General features: G+C 31.5%; 1 protein-coding gene across 1 annotated transcript in view; it reads right to left on the bottom strand.

Annotated features, from left to right (window-relative positions):
- The window catches only part of LOC126834702 (inverted formin-2-like), a 37905-nt gene extending 18560 nt beyond the window's left edge, over positions 1-19345 (bottom strand). The window contains 2 exon segments of the mRNA XM_050566811.1: positions 15885-16111; positions 19121-19345. Coding sequence (XP_050422768.1) covers positions 15885-16102 — 218 coding nt within the window. The 5' untranslated portion in view covers positions 16103-16111; positions 19121-19345.
- Between the last annotated feature and the right edge of the window lie 872 nt (positions 19346-20217).

Here is a 20217-nt window from a genome sequence, read left to right as displayed (position 1 = left end):
ATGATATTAAATACATCTATAATATCAAAAATCATAGTATAATATATCACACAATACAGTTAAAGTTTAGAATAGAAAATAACTCGACCACGACAGCCATTTGAGCAAGATGGACAGAATAATTTGTGGAATCGGCGATCTTCAAATGTCTGTAATTATGTGCAATTAACCAGGCAAATAAAGTATTCAACTAACAAAATGTATGTTATAAAATAAAACTTGACTAGTGTAATGTGTTTACATTACACTAGTTGTGTACCTAGTTGTAACACCTTATGTGTCCGGGTGTAGGAGCTTGCAGGCGGTATCGTCAATGGCGGATTTGGTACTCCTTCACACGTGTCGAAGGGGTTGCGATACCCTCGGTGTATTCTTTCGGTTATTTCTGAGAAACCCAAAAAAACATCCTCAAGATGCCAGAAGTGGCGGTGGGGTGAGGCGTTTCTCATGTGGACCGCACGTGTGACGTCGATGAGCCCCTGTCACGCTCGTCCTACAGCGAAGATGCGCATCGATAGAAAAACAGAAAGAAGAAGATCAACGGGTAAGCCAAAGGTTATATTATCGACATGGACGGAAGTAGCGGCTGGTCCTTGCACAGACAACAGAGCTCAATTGCAGACCCACGGCTTTACTCGTGCATGGCCGTTTTCTCCCCCGCCAGTACGAAGTACATATTATTATTATCATTAATCATCAGGGACCGCGTGGGATGAAAATAATAAACATCTCATAATAATCTGCACCAAATGTAGACAGAGCGAAAGGGTAGGTCACGCCGGTGACTGCGCTCATCCCTTTTCCTCCTAGACCGCGTTTCTGTAATACTATGTTGTACCCCATAATAGTGTTTAACTATCCCGCTCTATTCTGTTCAGCCGTTCTATCCCGTTGACAACATCATGTGGGTGCGGACAAAGTAAACGACATTATATTATTATAACGTGTGTTATTTTTCATGTGGGTATGACACCGATACTCGTGTAAATCGGTCACACCGGTTGCTTTGCCAGTCGAACGGGCGGAAATGAGATTTTTACGATACTTCAAACTTGGAAACAATGCAAAACAAACACCTCTCCCGTCCCTCTTCCGCGCTTGACGTTCTACTCGTTGGCCCGTAAAAGTTAATTGTTATTATCGACACGGAAATGATTACCTATAATAGTCATTAATATCCTAATGGCAATATGTATATACCTACATACCAACGAACGCGTTGACGGCAGACAATAGCCTTTTTCAACAATTGTTGTTTTGAACAAAAAAAAAAAACAAAAATGTATAAGATATTTTAAACTTTCCACGCCAACTTAACGCGTCCAACCGTTTTGCACAGCGCATAAAATAAACAAAAAAAGAAGATAATAAAAACACATCATTGTGCAAAACCAATACCCACTCAGCTTCTCGTCGAATCTAAAACACCGCGTATGTACGCCGTGAATCATTTTCCAATAAGTTTGAATGGCTGGGCATGATAATGATGTGCGCCGACTTGGATAAATAAAATTTAATGTTACTAATTTAATTACAAATTAGAAACTAACTAAGTCGAGTAGATAAAACAGTATTAACCTACTTAACAATTTAATTCAAGCAAATTTTAAAAACAACAACTGATTTTAGACAAAGTAGGTGTCCTTTGTTTTGTTAATGCAACTTAAGTAAATTTAATGTTTTGCTAACCTAGTTTATTTGAAGGTTAATAGTTTAGGGGTTTTCAGTAAAACAAATTAAGACCACTACTTTATCTATTGTTGTAAATGTAGTTTTTTAAAAACAAAACAATCGACAACAATAGACCTTTTTTATGAAAAAGGCAATAAAATATTGCACAATTATATAAATCATACTAATTGTTAGTTTCTTTTAAAACGAAATTTCTACATATACATTTTTTTACAATTATCCCACGATCAATCTGACTCAGAATCACGTTTACGCTTTGATTTAGAGCTAAAAAAATGCATCTAAATTAGTCTTGTTTCACGATTGGTACTCTGGTCATGTGTGGGTTAACTTACTTTAAAAAAAAATCCGATCAACACCAAAAAAAAGTCCAAGTTCAACTGGTCGATAAATGAAATCGAATAAAAGCTAGTAGCTACACGAAAATACATTTTTAAGACGACATATACACTTCATCTTTCAGTAACAAAAATCTGTTATTTTATATTGTTGTTTAGTACCCAAGCAAATATTGTAACTACTAACCGTGACCTGTGGGTGGACAATACGTCGTAAGTCAAGTAATGCTTTTTTTTTAGTATCATTCGAAAGCACTAATTATGATCTAATGACTAATTATTGACATTATAGCGGTGTTTTTCGTGGGCCCGCTGGGTGCAACAAATAAAATATTGTAATATAATATTGTTATATAGAGCACATTATATTTTGCACAATAGCACAAGAGCACAATATTTCATATTAAAATGTCACTACATTTTAATATGAAAGTGACAATTAATATTTTTCGTGTTCCCCATATATTAACTAAATGTAAACTACATTTACACGATTTCGTAAATTCGCATTAACGTTTGTAACAATCTTGATCGTACAGTCTTTTAACACCTAAATTACCCACCGATCTTAAGACATGATGATTATCCAAAGTTTAAAAATGAGACTGCAGTTTAGCTAAATAATAACTTTGGTATAAAGTATATTATGCACTTAATAATTTACATTTTTAATTTTGTTTACACTTAACTTTGTATTTTAAAATCATAAATTTTGGTATGAAGTTTTTATCATTATGTCTTAATTACTTAATTACACACACCTGTTTTATAGAATCTATTCTAAATATTTGGCACATGGTCATTGTGGTCAATGACCACAATGACCATAGTTTGTACTTATACCGTGTCCATTAATTTTTATAATAAAAAATATTTAGCAAAAAACCATAATATAATCAGTTTAAGCTCATTAATTTTTTCAAATAGACATAATTATGTCAAATGTTGTTATGTCATAATTATGTCGTATATGTAGTCTACCCAATAACTTCAAACAAACTGAATTAAACTTGCTTATCATGTCCATTTCAATTTTTTTTTAATCTAAATTATCTTAATTTTATTGCATTGGAATATACTTTAAATAATTTACCGTTACCTATCGCGTTTTCTTGTCTAATTACTATTTCGTTATACCTAGCGTTGTTCACATTCATTAAGGCTAATGCAATACGAATGTCGACAAAATAAATATTATTTAACTTGGCCAAAAAATGTTAGTATAAGTCTACTAACTTGTCTAGCCTTGTTTATCGAACATAATAAACATTATGTAAGTTGAAACATTTAGGTAAACGTTAAACACATTGGTATCATAATAATTATGTTCAACAAACTCTAAGCGGTTTTGGCTCTGATATGCTAGGAATAATAATAATAATATTAAGTGTGTAGTTTATCGTTATTTAAATTTTTTTTATACGCAAAGCTTAGCAAAGATATATATATATATATATTTTTTTTTAAATTAACGACAACGGGCAAGCTGTTAGGCTGTTCGGGGTAAAAATAATAATAATAAAAATAAATAAAACATATTATTATTTAGTTGTACACGGTATATAATATGTCCATGTATATTATGTTGTGCGGTGGGCCATGGGTATTCTTTTAAATAGACGGTGAAACGGTCACAGGAATTTATTTCGGAGAAATGCATGTTCCAACGTAATCCCAAGTTTAAAAAGACATATTTCATACTTGGGCGCGAAACCCGTAAACTAGTGCGCATAACAAGGAATTACATAGCGGGCGGCAGGCCGAAATAATATAATTATATTATGGTATTTATTATAACACTAGAGGCTCTTTGACAAGACGGCGGGACTTGGGCGCCAAAAAAATCCACTTGTGTACGGCCGGCTTAAAAATAGGCCTCGAAACGTCTCTTTATTAATGGATTTTTATCTCCAATTATGAGGCTCGGCCGTATGTACTCTGCATGAAACAGAAACAGAAACGCCACGCGGTCAATTGAGTCGCTGAAGAAACGTTCGGCCGCCGCCGCCGCCGCCGAGTTGAACGCTTTTCGAGTCTTCTGGTAAACAGACCATAATTAAACATTCCACATTATTTCCTACACCGAAAAAACACGATCTCGCGTGTTATGTTGTCGTTTATTATCTAAACATCGCGGCCACAACAACAATAACATTGTGTGTTATTTAATTAACATAATAATACTGTGCATTAGAAATGCGTATTATATGCGGTATGGTTGTGGCCGTTGGAAGGCGGTAGACAAACGAAAATCGCTTTACTTTTACGGGGGTATGTTTTTTTTTATGTATGCCGAATTTGCACATTGTTTATGCACCAACAAATATGTTTAAAAGGTACTTGAAGTTGACGCGAGCGTAAAAAACACTAGGTACTCCTCGACACATTGCAATAATAAAAATTAGTGTTTTTCCACAGTGTCAATAATTGTCACTTTTGCATGCAGTAGTTAATGCGCATTAGCGTTTCAGCGTACATGTAATGCTCAATATCGGTGTAGGATTTAATTCAATTCAATGAATATAATTCAATTCATACTCCGCATTAAACTAATACACATTAAAAAAACGGATTTACGTGCATCTTAATACCGGAGTAATTAATTCTCATTAAGCCGGAGCGTATTAATGACTGCATATAAACGCGGTATACGTTTACATTAGAATAAAGCGGATAATTATAATTTTTTATTTCATCAACAATGGAATAGTATTTAAATGTTGCTTTGAAATTTAATTGTAAAATACTCAAAGTATATATTTTTTTTTAAGTTTTGATAATAAACTTTCAAAAGTAGTTTTTTAAATTATTTTTTCGGTATGAAATTTTAATCTTCTCTAGTCAATTAATAGGTAGTTTTATTGAAATTAAGAAATTTTATGACTTTCATATAATGTAATTAACAGTTTATTAAAAACTCTATAGTTTCTTGTATAGACCACAGATTACTTAAATAAAGCTAATACAATTTTACGATTTTGATGTACTCTAGAGCATTGAAAATGAGAAAATACATTTTTTTTTAAACTTTACCATTTTGTAAATATTGTGAAAAAAAAAACTGTGTGGACACCTCTTAATATAATGTTTTAACAGTAATATAATAACACGTACACCTGATGTCATACTTAATTATAAATCAATGTACCTGATAGTATATAATATAAATATAATATTTCTCATATTTATGACATTTGGAGGTCAAACTTTATGTGTAGCTCATGTTGAAAAAAAATATATTGTGTAGGGACAGGGGTGCTAATTGCTTGGTCGTTTATACCAGTGTTTACTTTAAGCGTTTTAGATAAAACAGTACTAAAGTTAGAGGCTAAACTATATACTCCATTGCCACACTGGTGAGAACGGTCATTATCAGGATCGTGAATGCAGCCGCCCCCCTCCGCCCGTGTTGGGGGCCCCAGACATATAATTTTAGACAATATGTTGAGGTTTGTTAGGGGAAAACAACTGTAAAATTGTCTAAAATATAAAAAATGTACAAATCAATTTTTTTTTTAAGGCCTTTTTGGAGATTTCAAATCTGTGGCCTACTAAATGACAGACCGACCAAGGTTTTAACACATTTCACATAGAATTTCGAATGTTAATATGTACAGCTCTAAAGCTGAGAAACCAAGTTTAAAAGATTTAACGTTTTATCAATTATATTTTTAATTTTACAATGCATTTGTATTATTTAAAATCAACGGTTTACGATAAATATTAGTTTTGTTTTCTACGGTGCACGAAGATGCTCGTAGAGAATGATTTTTGTTTTTTAATTTGATTAGTACGTGTAGACAGTAGAACTGATGGAAAACTCCCAAAACTCGGTCCGCGTGGTAAATCGTGGCAATCAGTAATAGCGTTTTACAAATGAAACGTCTAACTTTGGCCGATGATTCGATATTAATTCGTTTTTTTCCCCGTTTGTGGTGTAGAACAATGCAAAAGAATGATGTTTTCAATCATTGGCGGGCAAGTACATGACAGCTCCGTGTGAACCGCGTTCCCCAGCGGGACTTGGACGTGTACTCCGCCTCCATAAAGACCGTCGTTTGTCTTGGACGGTATTAATGACACGGACTATTTGTAGCTAACAAATGTATTATCAACACACAACATGGACGTTGCGTAAGCTGCTCTTGGCGTCGTCGGTTTGTTTCTTTTCTTGCTCAATATAGTAGATAGCTTTTATCTAGGATAAATCACCGCTAATTTGGATTCCAGAGTTGCAGCAACGCCACATGACGTTATCGGATGCGTTTACAAAGACAAACGGCTATTAGTGTACTTATTATAAGGTTTAAAACGTATAAATATGTATGAGCCGCCGACCGACCTACTGTAGACCAATTTAGCAGAGCGATCAACTATGAAGAAACGTGTAGCTTATGGTCGTTTCGACGGTTCTGTGAGAGTTCTATAAGAGGTTCTATAAGACGATTGTCATAATTATATTGTGAGGATTGCAAACGAGAGACTGTGCCGCTATACCGGACATAACGACACGGTTAATTCCATTAGCACAAACGACTAATAATTAACCAATAACTACAAAAATGACGACTGAGAGGACAAAGCCAGTACCCCATTAATGAGATCTCCAGACACCCTCACATTAATATGCTAATCCGGTGCCGGTGACTTTATTAAGCTGTTGTCTGTTTCCATTTGGCCAATCCCCAAAGACATCTTACAATTCTTCAGTATACGGCTGAACAGGGTGAACGCACTACTTTAAAATTAGACTGAACCGGTTTGTGCTAGGATACAGATCAATCTTATACGCAATGGTTTTCCGGTGTTTTCCACTTATTATTATTTGTACTTGTATATTAATACAATATAATATTATGTATGTCGTATGACAGTTTTGCTGGACGAGTGCGGCATATCGTGTGATAAGTCACATTTGACTTTCTTCGTACATAGTTTAACACTAAAAATCACTGGGCCGTTGGTAGATATGCTATAAATAATAATACAATATTATCATGTCGAATGCAGAGCAATGCTATTGGAGCTAGATACGATAATCGATTGGCGTATACAAATATAATTATTCTATTAAAATAAACTTGTTTTAACACACACACAATAATTGAAGCCCAATAACGACGTAGGTACACTAATAACACGTTGCTGACATGCGTTGAAGGTAATTTATTTTGACATAACATCTCAATTATCAGACTAAGTAAGTGCTGCAAACGGACAACGAGTTGATTCAATTTTTTACCGAAATCCACTCACGATTAGTGCAAATAACGTTTACCGAATTTTTTTTTTTTGCATGTAAGGTTTAAGTACATATTATTATATTCTACATGGAAACGCCGCATGGTTTTTATATCCTTTCTGTTATTAACTATGTTGTTAAAGGTTATTATGAGAGTAACGCCAATATCTGTAATATCTTTTTCGAAAAAAAAAAACAATTACCATAAACCGTGGGAAACGACGCTTTACGTTTATATTACTCTTGGGTAATGCAATTTTTTTTTTCTTATTATTTAATATTTTCCTTATTATTTTTTTTTAAGTAATTTTTGTTATTTGCTCGGTGACCTCGTCCACGACGACTGCACGACGTTAGAAATATATTTTAAATATAACTATATTTTATATAGTACTCATCGCGGTATACAATATTGGCAGAACGACAAGGCGGCCTATTGTTACGAGCAATATTACATGTTATGTTTCTTCGACTAGGTTCATAATATTAACATCGACGAGCACGATTTCAATAATTGGCCACCCAGACACGTACACGCGAGTATATCATCTCGGGCAACAGTTACTTTATGTTTTTATCCAACGGGTAGGTAACATAGGTTTTTTTCTATACTTTCTTGTAACAATATACTTTTTATGTGTATGCTAAACGGTATTTTACTATTCAGACAATAAATAAAGAGAAAAACAGAGTTTAGGATACTAATAGATATATAGGTGACTCTGACATACTAAAAGCTCCAATTCATCATCGGAACGAAGCCGGTATTGGTACTGTTTAAATTCTCACACTAAGTCCATGACGTTCGGTTATCCCAGCGCGTTTTATTAAAAAAACTGTCTAGTGATTTGGGAACATCCTAGAATTCGACCAAGAAAGACTGCACAATAGCCTCTGTCGAGTACGTGTGAAAATTTTGGATACCATATTTATACTTGGGTGGACAGTAGGGCAAATATGAGGGAGCAAGGCGGCTTAGCTCCTCCAAAACGGATAATTTCTATGATTTTTATGAATGAATAATTATTTTGATGATGTTGAAAATACTAGATAAAATTATTTAATCATACGATTTGTCTAATCATTATTTTAATAATATATTTTATAATAGTTTTAAAAACAATAGTCTATTCTTAAAATACGCCAAATCAGTAATAACTAATAAACCTAATAATTTTTGGAAAAAAATCAATTAATACTTTTTTTTTATATATGTAGCATTGATTTCGATAAAATATTTAGCTCGACAATTATGTATACAAAATTAACAATACAATTAAACTAGGCAGTACAATGTGGAAATAGAACACCAACATAACAATAAAACACATTAGGTAAAAATGTTAAATAGAAAGTCTGGCACTCAGCAGAAAGGATAAAAGAGAACGGATAGTACTTACAACGCAAGAACAACAAATATTCAAATCCAAAAAACTAGGTGAAATATTAAAAAAAAAAAAATTTTCCTAATTAACAAGTTAAATATTTAGACTTCCATTTTTTTGTTTCTTAATTTTTCAGTAAGTTGAAAAAACGTTACCTAATTTTTAAAAAATTCACACCTTCAAAACGTCTTTATACAAAAATTGAAAAATTACCCGTTTTTTATGGGTAATATAATATATGAACAATAATATGTATCACATATTGTGTATTTTTTTGTACCTAATACAAAATCCTCAGGGTGTTAACTTAAACAAATTTGCTTAATTTTAATATTTATTGACTACCCGGCATAACCGGACAATAACAAAAAAAAAACGGATGAGATCACGATACGACCGGCGGTATTGTCAAGTGTAATAAGTTATTAAGTACTTGTACGCGCGTGCTTTATATCCACCCCGTTACATCTACACAATGATATAATAAACCGTTTGATAGTATTATATATAATAATATTATAATATGTAATTCTCTACAGATTATAATATATAATTATAAAAATTGTTATTCACGAGTGTTAACCGGAAATTAATAAAAATACGGACAATGTGTTGCAGTTCCGAGCACGGAGCGTTTATATTACCCAAAAATTGTATACAAAAAAAAAAATATAATAAAAATGATGTCACACGACAAACAGTATAGTAATAATTGTGTGGTGTGTGCATTGCAACGCATCCGGTAGTTGTCAACTCGTGATAATGAAAAGGTAGACAGGATATTTTTTTAACGCTTTTTTCTAGGATAAACTAAACTAATATGGTCTGCGTGTGTAAAATCCGTTTTACACAGACGACCAATACAACCAAATACAAAAAGTCGTTGTACAAATATATTAGAAAAAAAATTATAATTTTCTGTTGTAAATATAATTTAAATTTAATAATTTTAACATGAATATGTTATTGGGCTAGATACAAGATATTTCATGACACCATTTTCGCGTTACACTTTCAGTTATCAAGAGATAAAAGAGTAGAGATTAGAGGTAAATGATAAGAGATAACATATTCATGGTTAAATGTTTTTCCACGGAGCAAAGAAAATAACTAGGTTTTTTGATTTTATTTTTAATCTATATTTATACAAGTTGTACAATATGTATGATAATTAGTTATGAATAATAATTTAATATGTTATAAATATATATTCCAGAAACTGAACGACACGCGCTAAAAGTAGGTATTACAGAAATTCAATGTTAACTACCGGTTCAGCTTAGGAAATTGACAGGTTACATAATTCAAATTTTTGAATAATGTGTTTATAACTATTTATAAAAATAAATATTATTTTTAACTTTACAGTGGTACAATATTTATGTAATAATAATTTGAATAATACGCCCGTCCCGGATATATAAATTCGTTAAGGAGCCCTCTTCTTGTGTGATGACCCTAAATGGACCATTACAACTAAAAAAGAATAATTTGAATAATCGACCCGTCTTGTATGATTGGCGATTGTTTAATATTGTCAATGGGACTCTGGTAGTGATTTGCCCAGTTCTGAGCTGTACTCTCGTGCTCTCTATAGCTGTTAACCTATTTATCTAGTTACATAAGTTATTTAAATAACCGGACTCGTTAAAGTTCTGGTTTCAAAATAGTGAACATTTATGTAAATCTCACGGGACGTTTCCAAACCAAACCGGTGTATTAGATCAGTCTTCAAAAATAAAATTTTGTTTCAACCGAAAGCAGATAGGTTGGTATAATAACATATAAATTGGTCATGGCGCACACAACGTTTGCTGTTAATGAAGTCATTTGTCCATTTACGATACAAAATCTACCAAGTCCATGACTATATAGCACCGATTGTTGCGGATTTACATTATTTAGGTACACGCTTTACGACTTGGGTGTATGGAAGGTTGTTTAAGTGCGACCGACATTCTTATACAGTATCATATTATGAAGTGACGATATTATTGCAAACGCGTGAATGCCGAAACGTGACTTGATATGAACACCCAACACAATATAATATTAGGTATATGATGTTAGAGTGTGTATGCTTTTCTTATATACTTTCTGCGGTAAATTTATCGGTTTTATTGAAATTACACACATAAACTTTGAAAATCAATTAGTAACATAACACGCTTGACGAACATCGTAATTGGTGTGCACTGTGTAATCGAATAAAATTAAAATTCGACCCAATAAACAGAGTTTTGAAAAATCTAGTTCCTCTCTGGGTCTTATATCAAAAAAATTGGAGCAAATGTATAAATGTTCTTCTATAATTCTGTAATTCTAATTTAAATTTTACCCCACTAATACAGGGTCAATTTCCCATAAAATAATCAAGAAAAGAAAAAAATAATATTAGATGACCCATTGAGCTAAATTGTTGTCTGGCTTTGCCACACTAATGGGTGGCATTTGGATCTAAGGGTAAATCAATTTTTTGTAAATAAGCTTTAAAGTTTTTATGTTCTATTAGGCTCCGAATTTACAAATCTCTCATAAGTTAATAAATTTTTCTCCTGGTAGAGCCATTTTTCTACACAATATAAAAGCTGTTTAAATTTACACCTTTATTGGCCTAACTTTTTATTGTTAAGCACAGTCAGAGTCAATACATACGAGAACGTTGATCAGCGATAGGCCTACGAAAGTACAGTATAACGAATGAAGGCCATTGCAAACCGCCGTACAACTTGTTGGCTAGTAAGTAAGACAAACTATATTATTATATTTAAGAAGATAATCCAAAGTTGGGCATAATTCATTTTCCTCAATGACGTCACTCGTGACATATTATTTTCTTTTTTTGTTCGACACACATTATTTTCTATGCACACGGCCATGAGTTGCATATCTATACACTGGCCACGGGACAGACCCAAGGGTGTTAAGTTGTTTTTTCGTTTTTCTAGTCTGTTCGGTCCAATTATCGAAGGAATACAAATGGTAGTTATTTAACAAGTACAGAGAGGACGACGTATGACCGTCGTCGGACCTATTTAAAAATATGTTCAGTATTATTCGTGACTACGCTGTATTTTTTTTTTTTTCATTTGTTATAACTCATAATGGAGCGCTTTATTTTGTATATTATTTCAAATTGAACAATGTCCGGGGCACGTGCTTCGTCATTATTTTCCCGCTGGTGTCCCGTGCCCGTTAAAATATACCTACGCTATGGGTAACACTATACATACATTATTAGGTATTATGTTCGTCCAATTGCGCTTTAAATTTGTAAATACGGAAACCCTATCGATACAAAAACGCTTTCGAAGAGTCCCGTTTCGACTATTACAATATTATGCATTGTGCGCAAATCCCATTCCAAATCCGATTTATACGATACCATGTTTTGACTTTACACCGGCCAAGTGCGAAACAATAACGTCGAAGCTCTGTTTTACAATGTAGGTAATCAATTTCGGACAAACTATACATGGGTGTATAATAGCATTCGAACACGTTAGTAGCGATATTTGACCTTCTTTTTTAAACAAAACACAAAATATATTATTATTATATCATATTAAAAGAATTTGTTCGCTGTATCAATAGGTTGTATTATGTTAATTGATAATATAATATGTTCATAATAATAATAACATAAAACTATATTATATTAGTTTTAAATAAAACTAAAAAAGAAACGTGGAAAATGTAAACAGTAACAAACTGACTAAATTAAAACAAAATATATAAATTAGAATACTGTCTAGAGTCTACCTATATTTTAAGAATCGATATTTCGTTATTATATTTTTCAATGATAAAGTGAAATTTAAATCTTTAAACTATAAATCGGATATTCGTTTAACGCTTATATTAATTATGAATTACATTTTCTTTTTCATAAATCCTTGAGTTTGTTTAATTTAAAAATGACGTAGGTTAATTAAATATTCGCTCTACGATTTTCCATTGCGTTTTTTTAATACATAATTCATTATATGTTTGTATTGTTATAGTTAAGCAAAAAAAAAGTAATTTAACGCTCACGATAATCCTTAGGTAATTTTTTTAAATATATTTGTTTCGCAAACAGCAGAGAATACAATCAATGATAATATTTTATTATTCATAAAATGTGAATTGCAATTGTTATGCACGTTTTACGTGTGAAATCTGTAAACAATGATTCCAAGTCAATTTTTAACAATATAAACTGTATATATTTCCCAAACACCGAAGAATTTTCGTACATGTTATTTCAATCACTTGATTGATTCATAAATCCTTTAACTATTTACCCTTTTAACCATGAATTTAAAAATGTGATTAAACAATTAACGTCAGTTTAAAAAGAACAGGTAAAAACGCCTAACGGTCTTGTGGGTATGCAACACAATATGCAATGCACAATCGCTATAAATATAATGTCGAGCTTTCATTTCACTCCTTGTCATCACAAACGATCCCTCTCATTGTCTTCATTGTTTAATTAAAGGTTTTGATATATTTAACGTTGGGGTAAATACTTTCCACTATAGGAAAAAGGCAAAAGCGACAATACGTATAATTTACAAATTTGATTAAAGTATTTCAACCATTTTCTCCATTATACATTATTATAGTTCAGTGTTTTAACTGAAACCGGTGGTTTTTAACACCTGGTGAGATTCCCGATTCCCCTGAGTTTATTTCATTCCACCTTAGGTTATTCCTACCAGAATATTTTTATTTCGATGCCATTCATTTTAAATTAAATTAAAAATCACATTTTCAGTGTTATTCATTTCAATGATTTCGTCGTATATATTAATATTAATTAATTACATTTTAATAATATGCAAGAACAATAAAATGAAAATTGAAATATTAAAACAAAAGCTACAATATATAATTTTATCACATGTCTATGTAGCAAAAACATAACATAATAATCATGAAAGGGTTTCAAAAAGTATCAGCTACAAAGGTCAAAGAGTTTTATCTCCTGTTGTCTTTGTTGGGAACGAAAATTATATTTTTTGAAAATTAGCAAACTTAATAATTAAAGGTCAGTCTGGAATCACATTTTAAACTATAACAATCATATTTCAACGATCGCGAAAAGAATGTTTTCATAAAGTTAAATGTTATTTAAAATTGGATAATTATTATTTCAAACTTTTTTAACGAATTCGAATATGTAAATTTATTTGCTGGTCAATTTTTAATTTATATTAGTTTTAGATCATTCTTTTAAACGCATAAAATGTTTTATATAAGTTAAAGCTATTTAGGTGGTAAAAATATGACTTGTTAGAAAAAACGATAATGCCTCGAAAAATAATCAGATTTTGATCATTTTTTGATAGTAAGACTTTTGCGGATTTCTCATTTTCTATAATTATTACTAAAAAATAGAAAATAAAGAGAAAAAAAAATTGTAAAACATTTAAACTTATAACGACGCAGGGAAATTTTAATTTTTTTAAATCCGAAATGTTAAGCGTCTTGGAGGAAATCTTCCTCTTTCAGTACAAAAGCTAAAATAAAAAATATCACAATCGCAAGGCGCCATTCTTTGGCTTCAGCGCTTTCAATAAATTAAAATAACATGTAACACATCTGCGCCCTGAAATTATGTGTGTATGCAACATAACGTTGGCCGAATACCACCGTAACGACGCAATTGCACTTGAACCGTTGTTTCCCGACTATTTCTTTATAACACGTTCAATGCAAGCGAGTCAAGGTCGAGGTGTACATTAGTTTTAATTGATATTTTTTAATTAATATCGCATTTTTAGACTTTTTGTTAAAAAAAATAAATACTAATGGTAATTTCGTGTAGTACACTATTGAACGTCTAATACAAGCGTGGTATTAGAGTACGTGTCATTTACTAGTAGTAGAGTAGTTTCTATTTTACGTTTTCTAATTGCAAATTTATTGAGTACAATTGTAAAAGTATGCTAATACTATATTAAAATGTCCTCTATGTACTTGAAACTAATCGTTTTTTTTTAAACCGTGAAACCGTGTTTATTGGATCCCATTAAACAATTGCTTAAAACGTATGAAAAACAAACAAGTGACTCGATGGTGTAAATGAGGGTCGGTTAGGTCAAACTTCAACTTGTTTCTTTAGTATTATGGTTTTATTTTGTGTTTATTTGTTCATAGGCTCGTCAACCAGATCAGAAATTATTCCAAAAAAAACTTAGACAAATATCTATAATGTGCTGACTTCATACTTCTTTTAAGTATTTAACGAGAAGAATGATATGGACGTTTGGAGTGAAGTGTAGTTCCTCATAGTTGGAATGAGTGTATATGTATGATGGAAATTTGGGAGTGGGACCATTAAAACAAAATAAAGGTCGAGATGGTATGGGCAGGCATGTTGGGGGCAGAAAATTGAATTAGTAAATAGGGTAAGAAAAAAATATAGATGTAGAGGTGATATAAGAGGATAAAGTGGGTAGATGTTACAAATAAAGGTGTAAAGATGTAGAATAAAACGTGGTGGATTGAGATTTGGCTGATCTGTTTCATTTTTATGGCGTATAGAAAACAAGATTTTTTAATGTCTGACATGTTTGTATTAAGATGAAGTATCCACTTTCAGGTATTTTAGCGTTTAGGTTTAAAATCTTGCGACAAATGTTGAAGAATGTATACTAAAATCATTTAAAAATAAAATCAGAAAATGATCAAATAAAAAATTACTTATACACAATATTACTATATTTTCGATTACGTTATTCGATTTGTTTCGATTGTTATTCGTTATTTAACTAAAATTTTCGTAACTCTTACAACAAGTTTCCTTTTGATCGCATTTTTCCTTGGCGTTTCTTTTAACTTTATGAGCGCAATGAACTCGTTGAATACTGTCGGACTCGAGTCATAACGTTTATGAACTTGTCGTAAAGGTAACTAAGGTTTCTTAAAATGGATATTAAAGCTGATGAATAATGTAGAATGTTTCGATGTGAACGCTAAACCATAATATACAAAGCCGGGTTTCCGCTTTTAGAGAATACCAGTTATGTAGCATCCTTTTTCCACAGTACAATTGTATCATCAGCTATCCAAACCCATTTGTTAGCATTCCATCGTATAATATCAACAAATGTCACAATTGCTATTGCATTTCGTTTTCAATAATACACATAGTATTTATAATTATAAATACTATGTGTGACTTATTAACCATAATAATTATAATCAATTAATACCAAACGTATGTTCATTTCTTACTTGTTGGCTTTTCCCAGTAGTTTCTTGATAGCTGCATAATTGTCGACACCCGGTAACCTCAGCATTTTGATACACAGCTCTGGTTCCCACTTAGTCAAGTAGTCACCGTCTTTTTTCATATCAGCCAGCAGTTTCGATCCACTCAGCTGTCTGTCTACTTTCGTGGCTTTGGTCTTGACGTGACCGGCCACTTTGGACCAGTTGTTCTTCGTGGTCATCTTGTGTTTCTATAACAACGTTAACGCAATCAGCATACACGGAAATAAGTATCAGCTTATGTATGTATTATTATATGTTAACATATAGGCCAAAAGGTTTTGAATAATAGTAATAATAATTTATAAACCTAACAGTTCACTCTCCATTTATTTTTTATACAGTTTAAACTCTAAAATCTAAAAAATATGACTTTTTTAGACTAAAGGCTGTGATTTCGGATTTATTGTTAATTTACTATCGAAATTATGATTATAATGTGCCAATATAATAATATATGATGTATGATAACTACAATAAAAATATAAAAATATAATTATCATAAAAATTCGTAAAAAAGTACCTTTAAACTGAACAACCGCTATATAGACTTCAGTATATATTGTGTTAGTAATATATTTAAAAAAATTAATATAACTATATTTTATATACAGCTAGGTGCACGCACAAATAGGACTATTTTAAACAATTCTTAGTATAATTCGATTCATCACAGTGACAAACGTTTATATAAGATATTAAAGATACATTTAACTTTTCTCTATTATCTTTATAATTATATATAATTATTTATTATTGATAAACTAATATATCCTATTATTGCTATTACTATTCTTATTGGTTATTTAAAACGTCATAATTCAATAGTAGAATAGCATAAGTTGATAGGTCAGTTTTTTACAAAAATTCTACAATTGTTTTGTTATTTCTTTAAATATTGTAAATGTTAAAATGTTTTCCTCATGATATCAGTAATTTAAACCCTAACCAAAACCGTTGAGAGAAATAAATACATATTATTGTTAAACATCAAACCAAACTATTTATTTTAATACATCAGCAAAGTGTATTTCAAAATATTAGGTTTCATATTAACTAATTAATTAATAAAGTAATCAGGACACAATAATACTTGGTCGTTTGGCAAATAACAATAGATAAATAAAACGGGCCAAGAAAATTAATTGTGTTACAATATACAATATTAAGTCTTGGTTAAGTTGAATGAATTACCTTGAAATTTGAAATATAGTTAGTTTTAACTTCAAATGATCATAAATTTAATACATTTTATAAACATTTATTTTATAGCTAATTAATGTAATTATAGTTTTTTGTTTTTTATTATTCAAATTTTAATAACTTTACTATTCCTATATTCTAATTTACTGTATTTGATCTACACAACATGTTTTACAAAATAAAATATAAAACTCATTTTCAATATTATTATTATTTTTTGTGGTAATTTGTGATGAATCATATTATCCGTTTCCTTCTTCTGAAATTGCATGTTAACTATTCTGAGTAGCAAATAGTAGCGTGACGACTGTATTTTTCTAGATTCATGGCCGTAGGGCGCAACGTATAATATTGGGATTTGGTTTAATTAGTATGCAAATAGATGGATGGATATTAAAATATTGTAGGTAAACACAACGGTAGGCGGGACTGTGAAAATACATTAATTCCAACCTCATAGTGTTGTGCAGTTCCTATAATGTATTAAAATCGGATACTGAGAGTTAATCTATACAGCCTGTAGTAGAAATATAATATCATGAAATTCGATCCATTTGTAACACTACAAAGAATACATTAACGAGCTCTGTTGGACGACAATTTTATCATTCTAATAAGCTCAACGTTTTTTCATTGCCCACAGTTGTAGTTAGCAACAGGAATAGATCAACTATATTTACACGTTAGTGTTATAACATAAATAATTGTACATTTTGCGGTTTTTATGTGGTTAATTATTGTGCCTATTTATGCATAAAGAGTAACAAAATATAATATGCAATGTCGCCGTTTAGTGCACGACATTGGTTCACAAACATTAATATTTGCACTAGTAATTATTACTATACTGTAAAAATACGTAGTTTTTTTTATTATTTATAACCTCGTCGAAGGTTACCTAAGTAGATGTCTTAAATTATGTTAATTATTCAATTAATACCGTAAAGTACATACCCAGGAATTCGTTGTATTAATAGCCGTTTGTTTATTATTGTAACAAACAAATAATGCTAATATTATATTATATACTCGTTTGCACGTTAAACTGGGCGATTTGAGTAAAAAGTAAGTTCACAATTATTAGTTGTATGGAGTGGGCGGCGCAATAAAATACCATAAATATGTCGATAGTTTCGTTTATTAGATCATTAATTAATTTTCGAATAATATTTTTGTACTTATCTACAGAAGTTAGCCTAAAATTAAACAACGAACACAGCGGTACGGAATTTATATTATGAATATGCCATTTAAAATCAACTCGAAGATTACGATTGCAAGCAGAGCAGTTTACGATAAAAAAAAAAAAAATTCAAGTGTAATTTTTTTGCAATACAAAAAATGGCATTGAATAAACACTTTAATGTCACAAACCTCTTATGATAATACAACTATGCATTTTTTTGTTCTCTTTTGTATTTGGCAATTAATTATATCGATGCACAGATTAATTATTGCGTTATCCAAAAGAACACCAGACATAGCTTAACCGACATTTGCAACCGAAAGACTCACAGCATTTTTTAAAAAGTACAAAACAGAACACAAAAATATAGATATTGATTTTTTTAATTTATGAAACAAATTTTATAGAATTAGAATTAGATAAATATTAAGCGTTCAAGGACTTAAATTTAATATTGTAAATTTTAAATACCGTATAATGGTCACGTTTGTGGTACCTACGTTTGTGTTTGAAAATAATATTTTTTTTTTACGCTTTAAAAGTCTAATTGCTTAGTTTGTTAAAAACTATAGATTTATTGCTTGTGACAATATATAAACGTTTTTTTGTAATATGTGCAATTATTTAGACATTAATAAACGATAAAAACAGGAGACGAAAGTCTAGATTCTCGAATGTTTTTTCTAGCGTTGTATGATAATAATAATTAACGACAATAAATATTAACGGTCGGTAAGTCGCCCGTGCAAGCATATGTGTAGATAATAACATAGATAGCCCGTCTACGGTAATAACAGTAATTACAACTCACCAATGATCCGACAGTAAAACAATAACAGTGGCAGATTTCGACAATCGACAATGGCGGATGTTGTAGAAATTAGACATTTACAATTTGAGATGAATAGTATAACACGGGCTGATGCTTCAGCAATATCGACTTGGAAAGTGAAGACAATGCTGACGACAATGTCGCATGGCGCGTTTGCGCTACTGTCGCGCGTTCGTCAATTAAAAAACTACTAACCGCAACGGAGTTGGCAATAAAAAACAATTTAGGAATAAAAAAAACCGACCGGTCGTTTATATGACCATAATAATATAATATATAATGATATTATATGTGCGTATTTAAGTCTGACGTGTGTGTGTGTGTGTGTGTGCTATACTAGGTGTTTATTATTCTGCGATTAGAGCTGTTAAAAGTTTCTATGGTCGCAGTAATACCGATTCGCTCACCACCACCCGACCGAGGCCGACGGTTTTACACGCGATGATGTGTATAATATAAATCTTTTCTACACAATATGCATCATAACACGGGTCGTACACATCAGATGCTGTTGGTACATTACTTTGCAGAGCCTCGTCAAGAGTGGGTAATAATACAATTGACTTACTGGAGAACGAGGCAAGACACATAATAGGGAGTGCGACGGATATAATAGACATCGATATCGATCGCGGTTTCACAACAAACTAACGCTTCCACCTTGTATACAGAGTAATTATTATTGTTATTTTACTTGAACGAGAAATGTGTACAATGCATAGTTATTTTTTTGGCAAATGTCAAGTCAAGTCAAACGGGCGGATCAAATGGAAACGTGTTTCGCAACTTTGTGAACCCACTTAGAAATAGCGTGTCGTCTATTGTTTCATTTTTCATGTTGTTAACAGATGGCATATCACGTCAAGATCGATAAAGCCGGCCAGAGGCGGACTGAGAACCGTGGTTGGTCCAGGGACATGCAAATGATATCGGCCTCTCACGTCAATCGTTTATTAAATATAGTTGGTGTATTATCAAATTAATATAATTTTAGTTACATTCGAATACAGATGGAATAAGGTGACTGTGAAATTTACTGTTTGAAAAAAATCCCTCCTCTTTATGGCAATTGTCTA

The sequence above is a fragment of the Adelges cooleyi genome, unplaced genomic scaffold (assembly GCF_023614345.1).
Source record: "Adelges cooleyi isolate 19-005CV unplaced genomic scaffold, UGA_ACOO_1.1 ACOO_flye_CR_arks_rails_tigmint_CR_PRNA_21, whole genome shotgun sequence".
In the NCBI taxonomy this organism is placed as follows: domain Eukaryota; kingdom Metazoa; phylum Arthropoda; class Insecta; order Hemiptera; family Adelgidae; genus Adelges; species Adelges cooleyi.
The sequence above is the reverse complement of the archived record's forward strand: the minus strand, read 5'-3'. Positions and strand labels throughout refer to the sequence as shown.